At 42.3% G+C, this 21,495-nt stretch overlaps 2 protein-coding genes across 2 annotated transcripts; both read right to left on the bottom strand.

Annotated features, from left to right (window-relative positions):
- Window positions 1–758: 758 nt before the first annotated feature.
- Window positions 759–7,557, bottom strand: LOC309703594 (H-2 class II histocompatibility antigen, E-S beta chain-like). Its single transcript, XM_082528511.1, has 8 exons — window positions 7,412–7,557; window positions 6,029–6,301; window positions 5,576–5,789; window positions 4,594–4,661; window positions 4,402–4,512; window positions 3,233–3,385; window positions 1,851–2,016; window positions 759–1,236 (listed from the first exon to the last, which is right to left on the bottom strand). The coding sequence occupies exons 1-8, from the start codon at window positions 7,464–7,466 to the stop codon at window positions 1,215–1,217; spliced, it is 1,062 nt and encodes a 353-aa protein (XP_082384637.1). The 5' UTR covers window positions 7,467–7,557; the 3' UTR covers window positions 759–1,214.
- A 1,391-nt stretch (window positions 7,558–8,948) lies between these two features.
- On the bottom strand, window positions 8,949–16,988 carry LOC309703582 (H-2 class II histocompatibility antigen, A-K alpha chain-like). The gene is made up of 5 exons (XM_082528497.1): window positions 16,474–16,988; window positions 12,061–12,159; window positions 11,411–11,659; window positions 9,636–9,920; window positions 8,949–9,410 (listed from the first exon to the last, which is right to left on the bottom strand). Exons 1-5 carry the CDS (start codon window positions 16,919–16,921, stop codon window positions 9,295–9,297), a joined length of 1,197 nt encoding a protein of 398 aa, XP_082384623.1. The 5' UTR covers window positions 16,922–16,988; the 3' UTR covers window positions 8,949–9,294.
- Window positions 16,989–21,495: the final 4,507 nt, after the last annotated feature.

Below are 21,495 nucleotides of genomic sequence, written 5' to 3'. Positions count from 1 at the left end.
TCATTATCTTATTCATCATATTCAGCATGCAGATGGTTTACTGCTGAGCTGCAGGATGTCAGCAGGTGAGTAAAGAGCAACACAACAAAAGCTATTTCAAACACATCAGCACGCTAAACATGGATACCACAGCCATCACATACATGATGATCTGTGTCTGAGTGTGTTGCTGTGAATTATGGGACAGCATTATATGCTCCTATTTTATAAAGGGCACCCAGTGTGTCCTCCTAAAGGAGGTAATAAAGGAAGAGCCAGAGCTCCCTTCCTTGGTTTTAGAAGATTCTCCAGCTGTGATTGTGGCCACAGAGACTTTAAGAAGTCACAAACTGAGAAAACGGACCATCAAACTGCAACACAGCAGTCAAAAACACACCACACTGATTTTTTCTGACGCTATAAGCTGAGAAACATCTGTAGAAAGACGGCAGTGAGTGACGGCACCACAGGATCTGAACCTGATGGACACTCAGGAGATTCTCAGCTTCACCTCCGACTCTCTGTTTGACTCCGGCTGCTCTCAGTTCAGGATCCAGAGCTTCATCATGGATCCACTGACAGGGTCAGGATGAGATAAGGTTTTTTTTTTTTTTTGTCCTCGGCCTGCTGTGATTGGCTGCTCACAGAGGTGAGAGGTCAGCGTGTGCTGTCTGTTTGATCTGCTTAACTTTATTAACAGCAAAGTAAACACACGCCCACACTGCAGAGCCTAAACGGCTCTCTGTCATTACAGGGTTTGAAAGAAGAAACCGATCACATGACTGTGGAAACAGATTTATTGAGAAAAGAATGAGGAAGTAAAATCCAGCTGACAGTGTCTGAGTCTGGGTTCATCTCTATGTACGTGTGCGTTTGTTAACACTGGAAGGTCCCACACACACAAACACCCACAGAGCTCCGCCCCCTCCAGCCTGACAGCCAAACAAAGCAATAAAAGATTCAGTTTCCCAGCACACACCTGGCTTTCCTCCAGCTCAGGTCCATCAGGAAGAAGCTCACCTGGTTGGCTCCTGCTGTCAGACAGGTGTAAAGACTCTAAGAATACTCTGCACACACACACATGATGAAATCTCTAAACACATTGAGACTCCAGCAGATCCACCACAGTCCACATTCAGCCTGACTCAAAGAGCCTGGATCAAACACAGAGCTTCCAGCAGCTGCAGCTTTACTTCCAGCTGACAGACAGAAGCAGAATCCACAATCAGGATCACCTACTGGGAACCAGCATCAGTCCTGGGGCACAGAGAGGAAACATTGTTAGACCAGGTCTGACTGCTTTGAACCAGGAGCTGTACAAACCTGTACTGCTTTAACCAACGCTGGTGTGCGCCAGCAGGAGCAGGTGCTGGCTTTATCTGCTGTGTTTGTAGCATCAGATTCAAATCATATATGGTTTGGGGGGGCTGAGGGGCCCCGGCTCTCATCTTGTGTCATTAATTTGTAGATAAATAGGTGTGGTCCTGTTTCTGTCTCTTAGTCCTGTCTGCTCTCTTTCACAGTTATCACAGTTTATAAAAATCTCAGTGCACTTTTATAAACTGTGAATGTGCCCACTGCTAATATGTAGAAGCAGTTGTATTAAAAACAAACTGTTGCAATTAAAAGCCCAGAATGACTCATCCACATCACAATCCTGACACTGAGCCTGATGTAAACTGGTGTTTCCTTTCATTCATACAGGAGCTCACCATGCAGGCACACGTGTGGTTACACACACAGATCCAGCCCTCAATGTTTCTGGCAGTTTCATCTTCTGGTTTAAATAAAGCCACCCTGCAGCCTGAGTGTGTCTTTATAAACCATCTGCTCCTCATCCTTTGTTCCTTCACTCAGAGCTGTGGACTCACCTGGGCTCCAGCTCAACTGGTAAAGTCTTCTCAAGCAAATCGGCTGCTTTTATCGCTTTAGCAGAAGCGACCTTTTTGGGGTAGAAGTCGTAGACTTTGTAGAGCAGCGTGGCAGGATGATGACCACCAGGGGGCGTCATGGCATGAACACCAATCAGCGGCATCACTGAAACATAATAATGACAATTTAAACCATCACAGTTTCCTGCATCCCTCCCTCGCTGCGTGGCTCCCTCACACAGCTTTTCAACGTTTCACTCTTAATCTGGAATTATAATTTATCTTATTTAAGCTTTATTTACACAGGTTGTCCCACTGATACATGATGTCTCATTTATAAAGAGACCTGCTTCAGACAAACATATTAAAGTGACTACAATAAAAAAATAGTCTTATAACTAAAATGGTCTAATGTTTCCACTGATGAGTCATTTATACGTCTTCTAAAGTCTGTAAGTAAAGTTAACTAAGAGACCTGCAAGTCGTGCATTATGCTCTATGCAGTTCTGTATGAACTGAAGCATCCTGCATAAGGCCCATGAGGACCAGTCAACCAGAGAGTATAAAGTACAGTGGTGTGCTAGATCTGTGCTATGTGATAAACAGACTCCAACAGATGGAGAGAATGAGCAGAGACAATAATTATATCACTGAAATCCAGGAGAGCTGGATGGTGTGGTAGCAACAAGAAGAAGCCCAACTACACTACAAGACCTGAACACAGACTTTTACATTAACCCCCACACCACCGCCTTTTCTCGGACAGCAGAGTGATGAACGTTAAATCCACCAACTGCCACGTCTTTAATCACTATAAAATTAGATAACTGACTTTCAGATACGACAGTTATGTCAGCACTACTTGAACAGGCCCAGACTCTAAGTATATCCATCTTAGGCAGCGAGCTATGAGCGTTTATATGAAGGATGTGGAAACCAGGCAGTATATCACACACAGCCAGGGCCTAGCGTTAACACCAGAGAAAAAGAACAAAACATGATTATTAAGCACTTTTAAATGTTCTGGTAAACAAATAACTACAGTAACAAGTATAGCTGACAGCACGGGTCTCAACAGCAATCATAATACAGTAAGAAATGCACCAAATCCAGAGACGCCTGGCACCCTCAACCCACACTGTTGGCTGTACCCAAAGCTGCTGCTAGCTGCTGTCAGCTGTTGCTCCCCGTCTGGTGCTAAATGACGTAATGACTTCTCTAATATTTTCCCATGTGGCAAAGCTAACCAGCAGGCTCTGCTTTACTGCAACACAAAGATGAAACCGTCACAGTGTGCAGGTGTTCATTCAGGAGCTGATTAATCAGTGAGGACCTGAGCTGTCATGTGATGATCTGATGATGTCACAGAAACAGTGAGTCACCTGACTTAGGCAGAACATTTGTGAAGCAGAGCTCAGAGTCGGGTTTGAAGAACATCTCCTTCTGAGGTCTCCACAAGCTCAGAGCTGCAGCATCTTTGTTCCAGTCCTCTGGCTGCTTCTCACTGAACTTGTGAGCCAAAGGTGTATATCCATCTGTAACAGTGAGAGCAAGGGTCAAAGGTCAAAGAGTGACGACTCAGGCTGAACTGATACACGCCACAGTTCTAATGTTTCATGCTGCTCAGACTTTGGCTTTGGTAAAGTAATACTGGCAGGCACCACAGCTACTCCTCACCTTCCTGGTATATGCACCTATGGTACAAATTTGAAGATCCTAAGTGATCAGGGAAACGCTTGGATTCAAACTGGGCCGAGGTTTTTACTATAAACTCGTATTTCGCCTCCTTCTCGAGTTACCACATTTACAAACTTGGATTTGCACCCTGCTAGCCTGGTGGGGAGACGCCATACTTCTTTCATGACCGAGAGGTAGAAACTGTCATTAGAGAAAGAAACTCAACGATCTAACTGATCCAAGCAATCCAACCATCCCTTAGCTCAAGTTATCCTGACTCTGAACAAACCCTTTAGAAGGGCCATCAGCTTCTGGAAGTCATGGATCCTCTTTCCTTTTCTGCAGGCAATATTTTCCACGGGTTTGTGAGATTTCAAACATTGCAAACTTGGAAATTCTTTGCTGACGTGTTTGTGGTGTGACACAGCGGAGAGAACCACAGATTTATCTGTGGTTATATTGAGTTATTAATCAGTGTCTCCTGGCAGAATAAGACATAAATGTAAGTATCTTTAATATTTAACTGACCTTTAGCCTGATTCATGTGGAAATTTCTCACATATCAGATTTAAAAACAAAGGTCCTCTTACAGGGCCCTGTGGGGCCCCACTATTACTACAATCTCAAAGGACATCAGAGAGAGGAGAGATTCTGAACTCTGACCCTTAATAATTCTAATTTTCATGCTTTGTTTGTGATTTAAATCATCCTGCTGATGAACATCCAACTTACACGTGTCCTTTAAAGTGCTGTGAAGAAAAAATGTATGTGACATGTACATGAAACTGTATAGAAGGCCTAGAATCCACACTGGTTTCAAACTCATATGTTGTGGTACGAACTGGCTTCAGTTTGGTGTGAGTGCTGCTCTGACCTCTGCTGCACATCCTTGTGTAGATGACTCCAGCCAGGAAAAAGAGCAGACCCAGGATCAGCCCAAAGGCTCCAACGATCATCAATTTCTTGGATTCAGACATGGACGGGACTGAGGACACACAGGTGAGAGTCACACAGGTGGACAGACACACAGGTGTGTACAGGTGTGTAGATACAGACAGGTATTTACCCCAGTCAGTAACCAGAGGTCTCTCCAGGCTGGCGTGCTCCACCATACAGGAGATCTTCTCTCCAGACCTACAACACAAACCAACATCACTGACTCTCACACTGAACTACAATTCGTGACTTTTCGTTATCCAGCCTAATTCTATTTCCTGCTGTAGCACTCCGAAGTAACAAAAGGAAGGTTTAGTTGGCATGGCTGCACAATTATTTTGAACCTGGAGACTCAATGCTTTTGATGGAATCATAAGATTTGTTCATTTGATCATTTCACATCTTGTAGAAATGTGTTCCAAGCACGCGACTATCTCCGTCATCCAGGTGTAAAGGCTTAGTCTTTAGCACTGGTCCTTTAGAACAGGAGCTTCATGATGTTTTAGCTCAAGTCCATCACAGGCTCAGTTTGAGGAATTCTCTGAAATTTATTACATGACACATCAACACATGCAACGGTAATGTAGGGAAATGTTCATATTCACTAAGTGAAAACAAAGAAATTGTCATGACATGTTTATTGCTTTGTTAAAAACAATCTTGGGTACTTCCTATTTTTTGCTCTGCTGAATTCAGACAGTTCCTGCTGAAACCACTTGGCTCAGAAGAAATGGGAACTTTGGGTGAATTTAGTTGTAGCAGGAATGAGGAAGGAAAAGAGGGAAGAGGTTTCACAGGCTGAGCTGTGAACATCTGCATCTGTGGATCATTTTCATGTTATTCAAACGAAAGTCAGTGAGCTGGAGACACAGACCAGACTGAGCTAAATAAGTCGAGGGCGCCCAAGGATCAGACCAGAGCTGTTTTATTGAAAAAATGAATACGGAAGGTGATCTGTGCTGACGCTGGAACTATCCTGGAGAAAGTAGACATGAGACTGAAGAAGCTCCACAGCATCAGGGAAAAAATAAGCAGGTGACAGAAAACATTAAAAACTTACAAGAATAAATTAGAATCAGCAAGTCCTGTTAGCAGGCCCAAACTAGACTCACCTGGGTGTGTACTCCAAGTAGGAGTGGGTCTGGTAGAACCAATCAGCATCTGGAAGCTCATCAGTTGTTGTGGTGTTAGAGGTTACTTCCTGTCCGTTTCTCAACCAGCTCACTTTGATATATTTGGGGTAGAAGTCGTAGACGCTGCAAGCCAATATGGCAGGATGATGATCAATGGGAGGCTTTGTCCAGTGAAGTCTGACGAATGGTTTCGCTGGAAAATGAAAATGACTTTGGTAAATTTTGCAACAAACTAAAGCAGGACGCCGCAAACCACAGACACTCCGGTGTGAACTGCAGAGATCGTGTAGCTTTATTGAACGTGCCACATTAAACCTTCAGCAGTGTTACTGTAAACTGTGCAGAAGGTCCAGGCAGGAGTTGTGTTGATGATGCATCAGTGTGATGATGTTTATACGATGATCCGATGATGCCACAGAAACACTGACTCACCTGATTTTGTCAGAACACTTCGGTACCAGAGGTCAATGTTTGGTGTGCAGTACGTCTCCTTCTGAGCTCTCATTGAGGCGAGCTGTCCAGGATCATTGTTAAAGTACTCTGCCTCCCTGACACCGTACTCAGTGTATCCAACAAACTTCCCCACACTGCTGTCAAACCTGACATACTCTATCCTGTTGTAATAGTAAGATCTGATGTACTCTATGTCCCGCAGCTCAGTGGAGTTAAACAGGCAGCGGGATGAAGTGTAATACTCGTATCCATCTGAAACACAAAGATCAGAGAGTCACTCAGGCTGAGCTGGTCCCCCCACACACATCTCTACTGTCAGGAGTTACACACAGCTACTGTTGGAGCCCCACAACAGCAACATCATCACTGTCACATCACTTCAAATACAATATGTCACTTTTATTTATATAGTGCCATCTCACAACAGCAGTCTGCTAAGGTGCTTTACATTGTAAACACTCAATGTTAAACAATGTTAAACGTTAGACAGCAAACTCCAACAATCACATGACCCCCTATGGGGACTGCTAATGATTTAGTGCAGTTGTGCTGTATAAACACATGATATGATATAATATTGCTGAGGTTTGCACATTTGTACAGGCTGTGTCTGGTTTGAGACCAGGAGGACACACAGCTCTCTGTCAGGAAGAACATCCAGTGTAAAAGGTTGCAAATCAGTGCATCACAATATTACACATATCACTTCATACATTTCATAATGGACGTCATCCACTAAAAACAAAATAGAAATTATAAGTGATATATTGAAAAACTGTGCAAAACAAATATTATATCATAACAAATGATAAAGTTTATGTCCAGTAAACTGTACGAACACTGAGGCGAACAGTTACTTTCAGTGACTGATGATTGGTGTATTCATTATTAACCTCCTCAGACCCGAACTCTTCCACAACATGCATTTTTAATTTATATTTGGGCTGATTGGGGCCCGATGACTGTAAAAACAAAGAATTACCAGATTTTGATTTTACTTTATTTTTGTTTTTATGAAAAATCAGAGCCAACTATGAGGATATTCATTTAAAATTTTGATAGAACAGGTCCCAGGAGGTTAATGTGAAGAAGTGAAAAAGGTAAACAAAGTAGCCGGTTGATGTTTGTGTTTGATCTCATTTGACTCTGTCAGCTGATGAAAACAAGTGATCTAAACAATCACTGAAGAAATGGAACCAGCTCTGAGAGGAAGAGGAGGATCATCACAGGTTAAGGACAAAAAGCTAATCCCAGCTCATATGTCACGTTCATTTAATCAATAAAACATCTCTGATGCATTTAGACTCTTTGAACATACATGTGAGTGTATTGATTGAATGTTGATGAGTGTATGTATAATACCTGCTCTGCAGAGGATGATGAAGAAGAGGCTGAAGCAGAGAAAATATGAATCCATGTTGAGTTCTCCTGACAAACTCTGACAGTCTGACTGAGCACAGTGCTAAAAACCAGAGGGCACGTCACATGATCTGCAGCATCATCTGTTGCCAGGAAGAAATCTGTGACAGGAAACCAGGAAATTAGCTTTAATTTATTCAGCTGGAAATGCTCTAACTCGAACAGACTTCCTCTGAAATACCAAAAAAGACCAAAATCTGATCATTTATTTAACTTATAAATAATGGAATGACTGACTTCAAACATATTATGAAGTCTAGATAAAAAAAAAAAATTAAAAAAATTAAAAAATTAAAAAAATAAAAACTTTTTTCTTTCCTTTTGTGTGCGTCAGTCAGAGAGCGCCCAAACATCCCGCAGCTCACAGTTTACACCCTCAGCACATTTTTTCACTTCTCATCTCACGTGTTCATGGTTCACATATTAAAGTTGTGGAGACAATACTCAGCATCTAACTTGCTCCAAACAAGTGTAGAGAGGGTAAACATTTTTATGGCATGTAGTTTCAGATGAAACTTTTTAACAGATCAATAAATACACACACAGTGTTTATGCAGTTTCAGTTCGTCCTGTTGGCTAAAGGTACACTTACTTTATTTCCGGGGAGAGAAACTAATAATAATGTGACAAAGATGTAAGAAAGAGAGGACGGAGGAGGAAGAGCAGAGAAGATGATCAGCAAGCAGTTTCTTTTAGAAGGAAGTGACATAAGACTTTGATGGATTTAAAAAAACAATATTAACTGTGTCATGGCCTGAAGGTGACTGAAAGAAGCCAGTAGTTTGGAGTCTGGTAGCTTCATTCTGAGCCCTAAGTGAAGTCAACAATAGGACTGTTCAGTATCTCACTGACCAAATCAGGGAGTCTTTGCAGCCTGACTGGTGGTTGTGGAAGCTGAGAACATCTTACACTAACGCCTGTGCATGTTATCAATATATTAAAATAAATGTTTGAGTTATTAACACCCACACTGGTAGCTACTCAGCTGTCTGTAAGCTAACATCGCCGACTTTGTTCCTTTTTGTTGTTGATCTTTTTAACATTTGCTTTTGTTCTGCATTTTTTCTAAAATACATCTCGGCATTAATGCTAACGCTGAGTACATCACAACATGCTAAGAAGAGACAAAGACGGAATTTATAATACAAAATTAAAGAAAAATGTCCCCACTGTTTATTGTCACGCTGTTTGTTAATCAAAGTGGGATTTAAGGTTAACTTGTGTTGAATTCATCCTTTCTGTGGAAGTTTGCCTCAGAACGCCGTCACCATGTGGTTCAACTCAGTTTGAGTCTTTTCTTAAAATGTAATCAGGTTTAATTTGTTCAGGTTCCCGTGCAAGACCTTTGAAACAATTAATGGAAATAGAAGTCTGATAAGGCCTGAGGTTTTTTAGCCTTTCTTTTAACCAGATTTTTATTTGTTTTTCAGTTTTGCTGCTCCATAAAAAGAATGAATTTAATATCAAAAAGAAACATTCAGTTATTTTAATTATTTAGTTATTTTAAAAGGTCACGAGCTTCATCTTCATTCTGCACACAAGAAAAATCAGCTCACCAAATACAGCATGAGACCGTTCCACAACAGAAACATTCAGAAACACACTGAAATCAACGTTTCCTCAGTAAATCTTTAATGATGTGAAACTCTCTGTTTCACATCAATAATCAGTCCCAGTGAGGATGAGGAGGGTCTGAGATCATTCGGACCAGCTGCCACAGTTTTCCTCCAGATGTTTCATTTGTAATGAATCATATAAAAATCAGTTCATCAGAGGATGGTGTCTACCTCAGAATTTATTAAAACATTAGCATCAACCGATCAGCATCACTTTCTTCCTCGGATGAAGAGATAGATTCCTGCTGCCACACCGAGGACACCGACAGTCAGACCCACTCCACAAAATATTGCAGGTCCCAGAATGGATTCAACGTCCTCCACCTCTGCAGAGACAGAGAGAGACGTGGACCTTCACATCTGTAAACAGTCAGCCTCTGTGCTGGGACCAACACTTTCTGCTTGTTTTTTTATTTCAGATCATATTATTAGAGATCATTGAACACACTTCCATTGCTTTGCACACATGCAGCCTTTGCCTTAGAATATAACTCACCTTGTGATTACTGTTGTTGGTACATTTTATAATAAACTGAACCTGATATACTCACCATAGATTTTGGTAACTGGTTGGGTCAGGGCCACATGTTCCACTGTGCAGGCGTACAAATCTCCTCCCTTTGGAACAAAGTCCAGTTTGGACGTCTGGCTGAAGGAACCATCCTTGTTGGATAAGGGAACAGTGATGCTGGTTCCTTCAACCACTTTCTTCGTGTTCTTGCTCCAGGTGACGTTAACGGGAGCAGGATAGAAACCAGTCACATGACAGATCAGAGTGTTCTGGACTCCAATCTCCACATTTACTATAGTGTAGATTTCCACACTGTCAGGAGCATCTGTGCACAAACACATACAGTTTGCTCACAACACCACGCGACAGGCTGCACTCAATAACACGAGAAAACAAAAAACTGTGAAAGAAACAGAAGCTTCTGCTGCTGAACTCCAGTTTCTAGTGAAAATGGAAAAAACACAAATGTGCAAGAACAGATTTTTTTTGTTGTTTTCATGTCATGTGATGAAGTGGAAATACATACTGTAGGTTCCCTATTTCATTTCATAGGAAGCATAATATTTCCATAGCATAAGATAAGATAATATAAACTAAGATAAGATAGGACAAGAGAAGAAGAACTTTACCGAGGCAGAGAGAAATTCTTTTGTCATAAACATAAGAGTGCTAAAGAGAGCTGCTAGTAAGTAGATCATCTTTGTTCTTAATCAAAGACATGAGTCTGATCAACATCTTAGCAGAATGATGTCGTCTATTTCTGCTCATCATCATCGCTGTGTTGGATTATGATTCTGAGAAGGATTTGGGCGTCCATCATTTACCAGGTGGACTGCAGATTCTTAAGCCTTTAAGGTTCTCCCTGTGAATCGTAGCTTCCTTATTATTTTCAATAACACAGAGCACTGAGGTGGAACAAACCTACACTACTGGAAGGGCCTATCTCACCACCAACCTCTCTCCTCCAAAGCTAGGAACAACATCACCATTAGTTCAGAGTGGGTTAATTAAGTAATTAGAATCGATTATTATTTTTTTAATGTGCTGTTAAAGTCTAAACTGTGTCTAAACTTCCCTTTCTAACTTTTTGTGAAACAATAAAGGTGTGAATCTGAGTATAAATGTATTTAAGTCCAAATAGATCTAACTGGTTGCTCTAGCAAGTAAAATCTTCCCCTGAAACCTGCAGTCTGGGCTTCTAAAACCATCCCTGGTTAACGAGTCCCACGATCTAGACGGGGCTGTCATAACATAAGTGACTGATAGGAACCGACTTGCAAGGCCACTCAGGTTTGTTCATGTCTTTCTCAAAAAAACACATTAATAGTTTGCAGGAACTAATTACTGAAGTTAACTTAGAAAATATTTTCTGTTTCTTCACAATACTTGGAGATTTCTCAACAATCATTTCACACACGTTGCTGTTTTTTTAAGATAACACTAACTCACCAAATTTGGATTATCTTTGTGTGTTTTTGTTCTGGTTTATATCTGTAATCTGGTGAATACAGACACTTTGTGAGCTTGGATTAACCTCAGGATAACACCATTATTCTGTTGTTTGCATCACATGTTATTTAAAACTAGAGTGAGCCAACTACATACTGTACACCTGAGTGTCAGGATAATGACAGCAAAGCTGATCTAACCTGTCAGCCTGTCACAACTGGATCTCTGCGAGTTATCTGCCATAAAGCTCTTGTTGTTGTTTTTTATCACTTTAACAGAGTGAAATATTTACAGGATTTACTCCCAAGCTGGAAACGTACTTCTGTTCTTTACATGTGGACTGTGTGGTTGATGAGTTATGTTTACCAAGTTCTTTGGGGAAGTCCTTCATAGCTGAACGAGCCACCTTCAGGTTTTGTCTGCAGATCTGTTTATTAGCCACAGCTTCTTCATACATTCCTTCCTGCCAGTGTGGATGATCTGCAAAGGCTGGCAGAGAATCAACACCTTTCTGTTTGTTGAAGTCTGCGTACCAGACCACCTCATCATCCAGTATCAGCACATCCTCTCCAACAGTGTCTGAACAGCCGCTGATGGAGTTCATCTCGTGGAGACCTGAGGAGAACAGAGAGCTTATTCAGTGTCTGTTATTCAGTGCTGACTGTCAGCAAATGTGAGTCACACACGAACCATCAGCCTGATGCTTTAATCCTCAAATATAGAGTTCATTACAATCTCTTTTTTTTAAACTATTAGTCAAACAACACGTATGTTGTTAAAAATGTGTGTTTTTCTGATTTTTTTTGTCAGACTGGGGAAGAGTGTCTGTGTTGTGAACAAGCTCATATTTAGACAAACAGTGTCCCAGTAATCAGCTGGTGAAGTTTAACGATCACGTGATAAATGTGTGAGCCTGCTCGTCTCTTCTGTTTCGGACTTCTGACAGAGTTCATTTGCTCACTAGTATTTTTAATAAGTTCATTAAAACAGAGTTAATGAGTGATTTAGAGACTCACCGTAAGCAGAGACACAGAGGACGGAAGAGAGGACGAGGAGCAGCACCCACACCTTCATCTTTATCATCATCAGCAGGAGCTCTGTGACTCTCTGAATGTCTGCGAGCTCGTACACAAACATCAGCCAATCACAGAACAGGGACCACATGATGTCATCGGTGTCCAGGCAGACAGAGGCACCAGGCCCACAAACACACACAGACACATAGAAAACAGAAATTAATAATGACATTATAATAAACTCATTTTGATCAGAGCCCGATGAAGATGGATGGAAAAGAAAGATTTTAAAAAAACAAAACAAACGGAGCAGGCGGTCAGGTGACTCAGATGGTCAGGTGATCTGCAAATGCAGGTGCACTGAGGACACCTGGTGGACAGATGAAGAACTGCAGAGGTGATCTGCTCAAACCTTTAGTCCAGGAGGAGTCGGGGTTCCTCCTGTGAAGGGTGGAGCAGCCGTGATGGCCTCATCCTTCTGCTGTGAGCTTAGATGGACCATAATCAGTCTCTGAGAGGCTGAATCATCTCCAGCCCTGCTCTGTCTCTAAACTACAATCTACTGAACCCTGAGATAACTTTAAAAATCACAGAGACTTTTGGGAAAAGCTGAAATTGAATTCATGTTGATTTTTCATCCAAATCTTCATTAAGGTTCAAGACTGAAATCTAAGTGTTAAATAAATGTTAAATCAATGTTAAAATACTGATGAAGCCTGACAGTTGTTCTCTAATAACTGATGACCTGTTTATGGCAGGCGTATTTATTTATTTTTGGCCACGTTTAAATTGCGTAGTTCATAATATAAATGTATGATGCAATATTATTTTGGTGATTTTATACACAATTATGTTCAATATATATGTAATAACATTATGGTTACTTGCCTCACTTTGTAATTTTATGTCCAACATTTAAATTATTTTTACAGTAACCTTGTTTGCTGTTTACAGAGAGAGTGTTTATGGTACGGTGGTCCTTGTGCATTGAGGAGTCAAAGTAAAAGTTGATTGCACACTGTCCTGTTGGTATTTATTATGGAAAAGCATGTTTGAGATCAACTGTAGATTGAAGTACAGCCACAGCCCAAAGAGATACACAACAAAAAGCAGAAACCAGAAGGTTGCATACTTACAGTTGACCAGGTGACATCAGAGATGTTGAAAAGTCATGGATTTATGAAATTAAACCTATTATCAGTTGGACTGTTTTATATCACCCATCTGAAAGTGGTACATCCCATGAGAAAAAGTCTTTGGCTTATGGCAGGCTGCCAAACTGCAACTAATAGTCACAATCCTCGAGTTCTGTTTAAAATCTTTAACTCAGTTTTTAATCCTTGCTCTGATGTTTCGAGGGAGGCCTCCCCAGCTCTATGCGAAAAATTTCTAAATCATTTTATAGATAAAATCTCAGTGTTAAGAGCCCCACATTCTGCAGCAGTAAATCAAGCCCCATTTTCCGAATAATCAATGGTTTTTTCAACCTTTTGAACCTGTGTCATTCTCGACTTTAAAGGAAATAATTAATAACCTGCGAAGCTCAAATTCTTTGCATGACATTAAGGATGCATTGAATACAATCGGGTACTGTATTTTATTTTCAACGAACTCATCACTGTTATCTGGCTGTGTTAGAATAGAATAGAATAATCCTTTAATTGTCCCACAAGGGGAAATTAGGGTTTAACAGCAGCCAGAAAGACACATATACAAACAAACAGGACACAGGACAGAAACATACACAATTTTTCTTACATATTTACATTAAGGACAATGGTTACTATATACAGAGTACTGTACAGTTATTAAATTAAATAAAAATAACTACAGATAAGAGGCAGAGCAGGTTGTAGTGTGAATCGGTTAATTAAGTTATTGCAGTTACAGTGCAGATGTAAACATCTGTGTTTGTTGGGAGCAGTTCTGGTTGTACAGTCTGACAGCTGCAGGAAGGAAGGACCTGCAGAAACGCTCCTTCATGCATCGAGGATGCAGCAGTCTGTCACTGCAGCAGCTCTGCAGCAACATCTACATGCATGGGGTGGGAGACTCTGTCCATCAGAGATGTTATTTTGGCCAGAGTCCTTCTGTCTCCCACCACCTGCACTGGGTCCAGGGTGCATCCCAGAACAGAGCTGGCCTTCCTAATGAGTTTATCCAACCTCTTCCTCTCAGCTGCTGATAAACTGCTGCTCCAACATACAACACTGTAAAAAATGACAGATGCCACCACAGAGTCATAGAAGGTCTTTAAAAGCGCTCCCTGGACTCCAAATGACCTCAGCCGCCTCAGCAGGTAGAGTCTGCTCTGACCCTTCCTGTGTTGTGGCTCCAGTCCAGTTTATTATTCAGGTGAACACCCAGGTACCTATAAGAGTCCACTATCTCAATGTCCACTCCCTGGATGTTCACCGGTGTCAGTGTGGTGGGTCTGCGTCTCCGGAAGTCCACCACCAACTCCTTGGTTTTCCCGGCTTGGTTAGCAGGTGGTTCTGCTGACACGAGTCCACAAAGTCCAGAGTCCACTGTCTGTACTCTGAGTCGTCCTCACCTGTGATGAGGCGACTATGGCAGAGTCGTCAGAGAACTTCTGTAGGTGGCAGCGTGGGGAGTTGATGGAGAAGTCTGCAGTGTAGAGGGTGCCAGCACAGTGTGGGGCCCCCGTACTGCAGACCAGCGTGTCAGAGACAGCCCTGTGTCCTCACATACTGTGGGCGTCCTGTGAGGTAGTCCAGCATCCACTGGGACATGTGGTGGTCCACTCCCGATATCTCCAGCTTGTCTCTCAGAAGTCGTGGCTGGATGGTTTTGAAAGCACTGGAGAAATCAAAGAACATGATCCTCACAGTGCTTCCAGGCTTCTCCAGGTGAGTCAGAGCTCGGTGCAGGAGATAGATGATGGCGTCCTCCACCCCGATGCCAGGCTGGTAAGCAAACTGCAGCGGATCCAATGAAGACCTCACCAGGGGGCGCAGATGGTTTAGAACCAACCTCTCGAGGGTCTTCATCAGATGCGATGTCAGGGCTACCGGCCTGTAGCTGCTGAGGTCCTTGGGATGGGAGGTCTTTGGTACCGGTACCACACAGGAGGTCTTCCACAGCTGTGGTACTTTCCCCAGTGACAGTCTCAGGTTGAACAGATAACCTAGGATGCCACACAGTTCATCTCTGCAGCACCTCAGGAGCCTGGAGCTGATGTCATCTGGACCTGCAGCCTTCTGCACCTTGATCTTGCGAAGCTCGTTCCTCACTTGAAGTGCTGAGATAGAAAGAGTGGATTTCGGGGGAGGGGTGTGTATGTTGGAATCCACAGAAGCCGGGGGTGGGTGTAATGACTGGGAGCTGTGAACCTGAGAGGTGTGAAGTCCTGAGATGAAGGACAGGCAGGCCCTGAAGATGAAGGAGATTGCAGCAGGGGGGACGATGCTGTGGGAGGGGTGGGTGGTTGATCAAACCTATTAAAATATTTATTTAGGTCATTCACCCACCCCAAGTCTCCTGCAGCCTGGGGGGTTGGTTTTTGTCCTGAGATTGTCTTCAGGCTGTTCCAAACCCCTCTGATGTTGTCCTGTTGCAGCTGCTCTTCCATCTTCCTCCTGTAGTTTTCCTTTCCTTGCCTCATCTTCCATTTCAGCTTCTTCTGAACAACTCTCAGCTCCTGTTTGTCTCCAGATCTAAAGACTGTTCTTCTCCTTGAGGAGAGCCTTTATTTCAGGATTTATTTATGGATTGTTGTTAGAAAAACACCGTACCTTTTTGATGGGTACGGTGTTGTCCACACAGAAGTTCATGTAATCCGTAATGCAGTCTGTGATACTGTTGAGGTCATCCTCCAGGGGGCTGCAGAGGTTTCCCACACAGTAGAATGGAAACAGTCCCTCAGGGCCTCTTCAGTCTCTGCCGACCATTTCCTTACTGTGCGTTTCACAACTGGTTCTCTGTGTACTAGAGGTTTATACACAGGCTGGAGATGAACCAGATTGTGATCTGAGCCCTCCAGTGGAGGGAGAGGTGATGAGCTGTATGCCTCCTTGGTGTTGGCATACAATAAGTCCAATGTTTTATTGTCTCTGGTGTGGCAGGTAACATGGGTGAAGGTGGGGAGAGTGGAGGACAGGGAGATGTGATTAAAGTCCCCAGAGATCAGGAAAAGGGCCTGAGGGTGCTGTGTTTGGAGTCTGCTGGTTACAGTGTGCAGGACCTCACAGGCTGCTGCAGCGCTAGCAGAGGGCGGGACATACACAGCTATCATGATCACGTGTGTAAACTCTCGCGGTAGATAGTACGGTCTCATGCTAACTGCTAGCAGCTCAATGTCCTTACAGCATAGCGTCTCTTTGATAGATAAATGACCAGAGTTACACCATCTATCGTTCACAAACACAGCCAGACCCCCTCCTCTCTTCTGACCACTCTCCGCTGTTCTGTCGGCCTGGATCAGATGAAAATCCTCCATGTTTACGTGTGAGTCCGGAGTTAGCGCAGTTAGCCACGACTCTGTGAAGCACATCAGGCTGCACTCCCTGTAGCTCCTCTGATGTTGGGTAAGAGCCGCCAGTTCGTCTACTTTACTGGGGAGAGATCTCACATTCCCCATAATAATAGATGGAATCGCTGGCCGGTACCTCCTAACTTTACTGCAACGTCCGGTCCCGGCCCGAGTACCGCGTCTCTTCCTCCTCACCTCGCGGGGGATGTTAGCTTGCTCGGCGGTAGGCAGGGCAGCGGAGGCTCTGAGGGCTAACAGCTGATCCCTGCTGTAAACAATGGGAGGTCGGACCTCCACGAGCTCTCCGGACACAGATGCCGTAAAAAATGTAATAAAGAACACGATTGTCCATAGAATTCTGAGCTCCATTGTGGGGACAGCAGTCCACAATAGAAAAACAAAAACGATAAACACAAAACAACAGAGAAAAATATATTAAAGAGAAAAAAGGACTCTGTCAGATCGGAGCGGCGCCGGAAGTATAATAAACTGGATTTAACAATCTCTTTGAGATTTTGAATAATAACCAATAAAGTGGGATTCAAAGAATAAAAGTAGTTCTGTGCTACTAACATGTGGTACTAACAAACCCAGAAGGACATATAATCAATCTTCCATTATGTCCCTAGACCTGAAAGAAGCAGTCCTTTAAAAAGATTTCCCTGCCTAATTCTTCCTTTTTCAGTGAATTAACAAAAGGACATGCTGACAATATCTACTGTCCCTTTCTAAGTGTGGGATAAATGTTCAAAAAGGTTCGACTATGTGTCTTAGTGTATAGGGCACAAATATGTTTGAGAGGCTTTAGATGCCAAAGCTTTCAAGCATTAGAGTCTCTACTTTTAGATTGTTGAATGTTCTTGGTTTCAGTCTTCTGCTCATTCATTCAGTTATTAAGGTAATAAAGTATCAACAGTAGACATATTATCTTATCTAAACTTGGGTTCTATTATAACTGTAACACTACAAACTGAGTCAGACGAACCACATAAAATTCATTCAAATTCATTGTAACTAAAACCAAATATAGGCATATTAAAATGTTTCTTTAATACCAGGGCTCGCAAAATCGCTAGCCCGACGTCCTGGGGCTAGCGATTTTTCCAGTCGGGCTACCAAAATCTATCTCTTCCCTGCCCGTCGGGCTATTGTAGGAAGGAAAAATATATGTCAATGCTTTTGCATTCTTTCAGAAATGTAGCTGGGTAATTATGTCATTGGCATCGGTGAGCCACTGTCAATATGTGACATATTGAAGTCGCGTTTGAATTTGCGCTTGTTTTTTGCTTTCACTTTGCAATCGCTCAGACAGCACTGATCTGTGAGTGATGATAATTTGTGCACCAATTCCTCTGACATCGTCTTATTAATCGTTAGCTTACTATGTAAACATGACAAGTGAAATCTCCCGCAGCTTAAACATGTGAGAGGTTGATCGCGCAGAGAATCGCTGAGCTTATGTGAGTGCCTGTGTAAAAGCAGCAGGATATATATTTGACTACGATGACCTGGATGACTGAGAACCTTCACAGACCGATATATATTTTAGTTCTGCTGAGCCAAATAAGACAGGTCAGGGTGAAGAAGTGACAGCCAAAGAAAAGCTTACCACAAAAACGGAGAAGTTATGACAAATCAGACTATAAGGCAAAAAGAAAGTGCAGCTTTATGGTTTCATGGACAAAAGAATTTCTGTGGCTGCAATATGACGAGCTAAATAACCAGGGCTGCACATAAGTGGTCCGCAGGTGCGCATTCGCTGTCAAAAAAAAAAAAAAAAAAAAACGCGCACAAGATAAGAAGTTGCAACGCGTGTTTGCGTACATAGGATTTTCAGGAGGAGGACAGACATTTGTTTAGAACTCTTAAAGATGTCGAAGAAGCTCCTTTAAGCAATTACTGTGATGTTCCTCCACCTCCAAAGAAATGTCAGAAGGAGTCCGAACTACAAAAGAAGCGCGTATTCTCGGAAAAGTGGTTGCAGGAGGTGAGCTGGCTTCAAACAAATGATGAACGCACAGATGTGGTGTGGAACGTGCCGTGAAAATCCCACTCTAGCGGACAAAAACAGTGCTTTTTATATGGACGCAAACGCGCGCTGCAACTTCTTATCTGGTGCGCGTCTTTTATTTTGACAGCGAATGCGCACATGCGGACCACTTATGTGCACCCGTGTAAATAACAATGTTCTGCCGGGTGTGTTGTTGGTTTTCTCTCGATTTCTGAGTCGACAAGCGCCTTTGTTACTGGGACCAGTCATTTTAAGAAAGGCCCCCATTAGAACCCATGAGAAATGCAAGAAATGCATTATTGCTCATTCTGCAATATCTTTCCCAGAACAAACACCAATTGCAAATAACATACTAAAAATAAACCTGAAAAATCTGTTTAGAACAGCGTACTATGTTGCAAAGAGTGAACTACCACTGGTGCAATTTAGCAGTCTTTGCAAACTTCAAAAAGCAAATGGCCTCGATCTTGGTTCCACTTGTCTCTTACCCGTGACTTCAGTGGAAATTTCAAATTCAGGATCTGACACAGACTGATTCATGTCCTACACAGTTCTTACAAGTTCATAGAAATTTCTGTTCAATTAGAACCAAGTATTTGAGTTGATGATTGTAATTTTTATACAATGTTGTAATTTGTTTTTCAACAATTTTTTGATTAATGTTTTGTTTCCTTTACAATATTATACTTTAATGTATAATATTGTAAAGGAAACAAAACATCAATCAAAAAATTGCTCTCTTTTTTATTCTGGCTACTTAAATTTATTTTGGGCTACCAAAACCTGAAGAGTCCCTGCCCGAAGGGCTACCAGGGATTTTGAAATTTTGAGAGCCCTGAATACTCTTACTGTATTTATCCTAATCTATTCTAAACCGTTTAGAAAGTTGGTCCAACGGTATGTGAGGAATAACAAGAATTTTTTTTTTTTATGACGTTCCCACTGAATCCAGGCAACATTCGAGCAAACAAAATGCAAGAGCACAACCTACCGAGCAAATGATGAAATGCACTCTTGATATTTTGCTCTATATCAGGGGGCGTGTGTGTGTGTGTGGGGGGGGTCAGAGTATGACCCCATAAAGACTTCCCTAAACCTGCTGGTCTGGAAGTCCAACAGTTCATCTAAACCAGGGGTCAGCAACCTTTCTGATGGCGAGTACCATTTAAAATTTCCTCAGAAGTGAGTGTGCCATATGATTGCATTAGCAATAAATTTAATAACGCTCTATATGAACAGTTACACATTATATAGAACAACTTTATAGAATTACATTTGTTTGCAGATGTTGGCAGCTATCAGTGAACAGTTATCAGCTATTTTGAAACAAAAAAAGACTTTTTATCCATAACAAGAACTCCATAACTGTACAACAGAAAATACAAATGCTTTTTATGGTCTCCTCACAACAATGATAACAAAAATAAACTAAGCCAATATGGCATGTTTGTTAATACAGAGACACACATGTTAATGTGATCTCTGGTCTCCCACTCAGAGACACAGGTCTCCCAGTGTCCAGCATTCAGAGGCTACCTGAGGACTCATGTGAGAGAAAACCTGTTCACACAGACATGTAGAGCCAAATACTGTCAATAAGGCCTCTGCAATGTTCTGAAGACAGTTAAACCTGTCAGGTAGTGATGTCCAGCAGGTGAACATGCAGCTCCATGAACACACACAGCTGTGGATTCCAGCTGCTTCGATGTTGCATTAACTGGCATTAACTCAGCCAGTTAATGCGAGACAAATCCAGCTGCTCATTAAAGCTTTCTGCTTTGATAAGAAAATAAAACATTGGTCCAAACACCTGAAAGTCTCTATTTGCGATGTGCACCGCTGGCCCAGCCATTTATTTTTTGATGCACCTTCTCAGATTAATTCACTGCGTGTCGTGCCCAGGGCTGGACTGGGACAAAAAATGGGCCCAGACATTTTGACTAGAGACCGGCCCACCAGGTATAGGAAAAGCCATAAAGCCTTTGAATGAAAACAAATGCTGTTGTGACAGTGATGTACGCTGTCTTGTTGGTAATAACAGGTAATAATCTGTTGGTCATTCTCCCATTTCAAACAGAGTTCACCCCAGGAACTCTACAGTACATGTCAATCTAAGAAGTGACTTTATGTTTAAACAAATAAAATTAAATGCCTCATTCTCCCTCTGACTGACCCACTCGTGCTGCCCTCCTGTGGTCATGGCTGCAGACATGCTACAGTCTTCAGTCTTTCGCCCTGAAGCCCACCTCTCATAGCACACTAGCTCGTCACCGACCCCACAAATCCAGAAAGCAGGAGTACTGCAGTCCCAGCCACACGAAAGGAGTCGAGGCGTTTTTGGCTCTTTCCTGGACCCATCGCTGCTCCTCAGGGTTGCTGATTGAAACCAGGCCATGATGTGTCTGTCTGCAGTAAGTCAAGGCTTCCTCCCAGGTTTTGTTTTCCCTGATCAGAATCAGTTTATCTGCCATAAAAATCAAGGAAACCATTAAAAACATTTCAGTGATTCTTCAGATGAATCAGTCGCTCTACAGAGAAATCTCTGTTCCAACCATCAGCTAAACATCTTCACCTCTGACAGAAGTTCAACATACATGCAGAAATAAGTGGCTGAAGAAACACACTGACCTAAATCCTCTCAGTCCAGCAGTTCATCTGTTGGACAAACAGCTGAGATAAATCTGTGTAAACTCACCATCATAGCAGAAGAAAGGCTTTCTTTGGTCACATCCAGCAGAGCTCCATCTTCCTGATCTCTCTAACAGAGTCGTTGCACATTTCCTGTTGTTTAGTCCATCATTAAATGAGTCCATGTCCCAGTATCTGAAAGAGAAGTTACTCCCATCTGACCACCTCCAGCTGTCTCTGAACAGGCCGATACATGAGGCTGTAGAGTTCTGCAACTTCTTAAACTCTTCACTGTATATCTGAT

Source organism: Aulonocara stuartgranti (genome assembly GCF_965226115.1).
Source record: "Aulonocara stuartgranti genome assembly, chromosome: 3".
In the NCBI taxonomy this organism is placed as follows: domain Eukaryota; kingdom Metazoa; phylum Chordata; class Actinopteri; order Cichliformes; family Cichlidae; genus Aulonocara; species Aulonocara stuartgranti.
This window is presented reverse-complemented; position numbering and strand designations above follow the sequence as displayed.

What these genes read in the sequence shown, in the direction of transcription:
- LOC309703594 (XM_082528511.1), bottom strand. Translation starts at nt 7,466, where the DNA reads ATGGATTCATATTTTCTCTGCTTCAGCCTCTTCTTCATCATCCTCTGC. An exon ending in CACAAGGATGTGCAGCAGAG is followed by an intron (nt 3,386 to 4,401) that starts GTCAGAGCAGCA and finishes TCACTGTTACAG; the next exon opens with ATGGATATACACCTTTGGCT. An exon ending in CCAGTTGAGCTGGAGCCCAG is followed by an intron (nt 1,237 to 1,850) that starts GTGAGTCCACAG and finishes TCTGTGCCCCAG; the next exon opens with GACTGATGCTGGTTCCCAGT.
- LOC309703582 (XM_082528497.1), bottom strand. Translation starts at nt 16,921, where the DNA reads ATGGAGCTCAGAATTCTATGGACAATCGTGTTCTTTATTACATTTTTT. An exon ending in CGACAGAACAGCGGAGAGTG is followed by an intron (nt 12,160 to 16,473) that starts GTCAGAAGAGAG and finishes ACGAGCTCGCAG; the next exon opens with ACATTCAGAGAGTCACAGAG. An exon ending in GGACTTCCCCAAAGAACTTG is followed by an intron (nt 9,921 to 11,410) that starts GTAAACATAACT and finishes GTTTGTGCACAG; the next exon opens with ATGCTCCTGACAGTGTGGAA.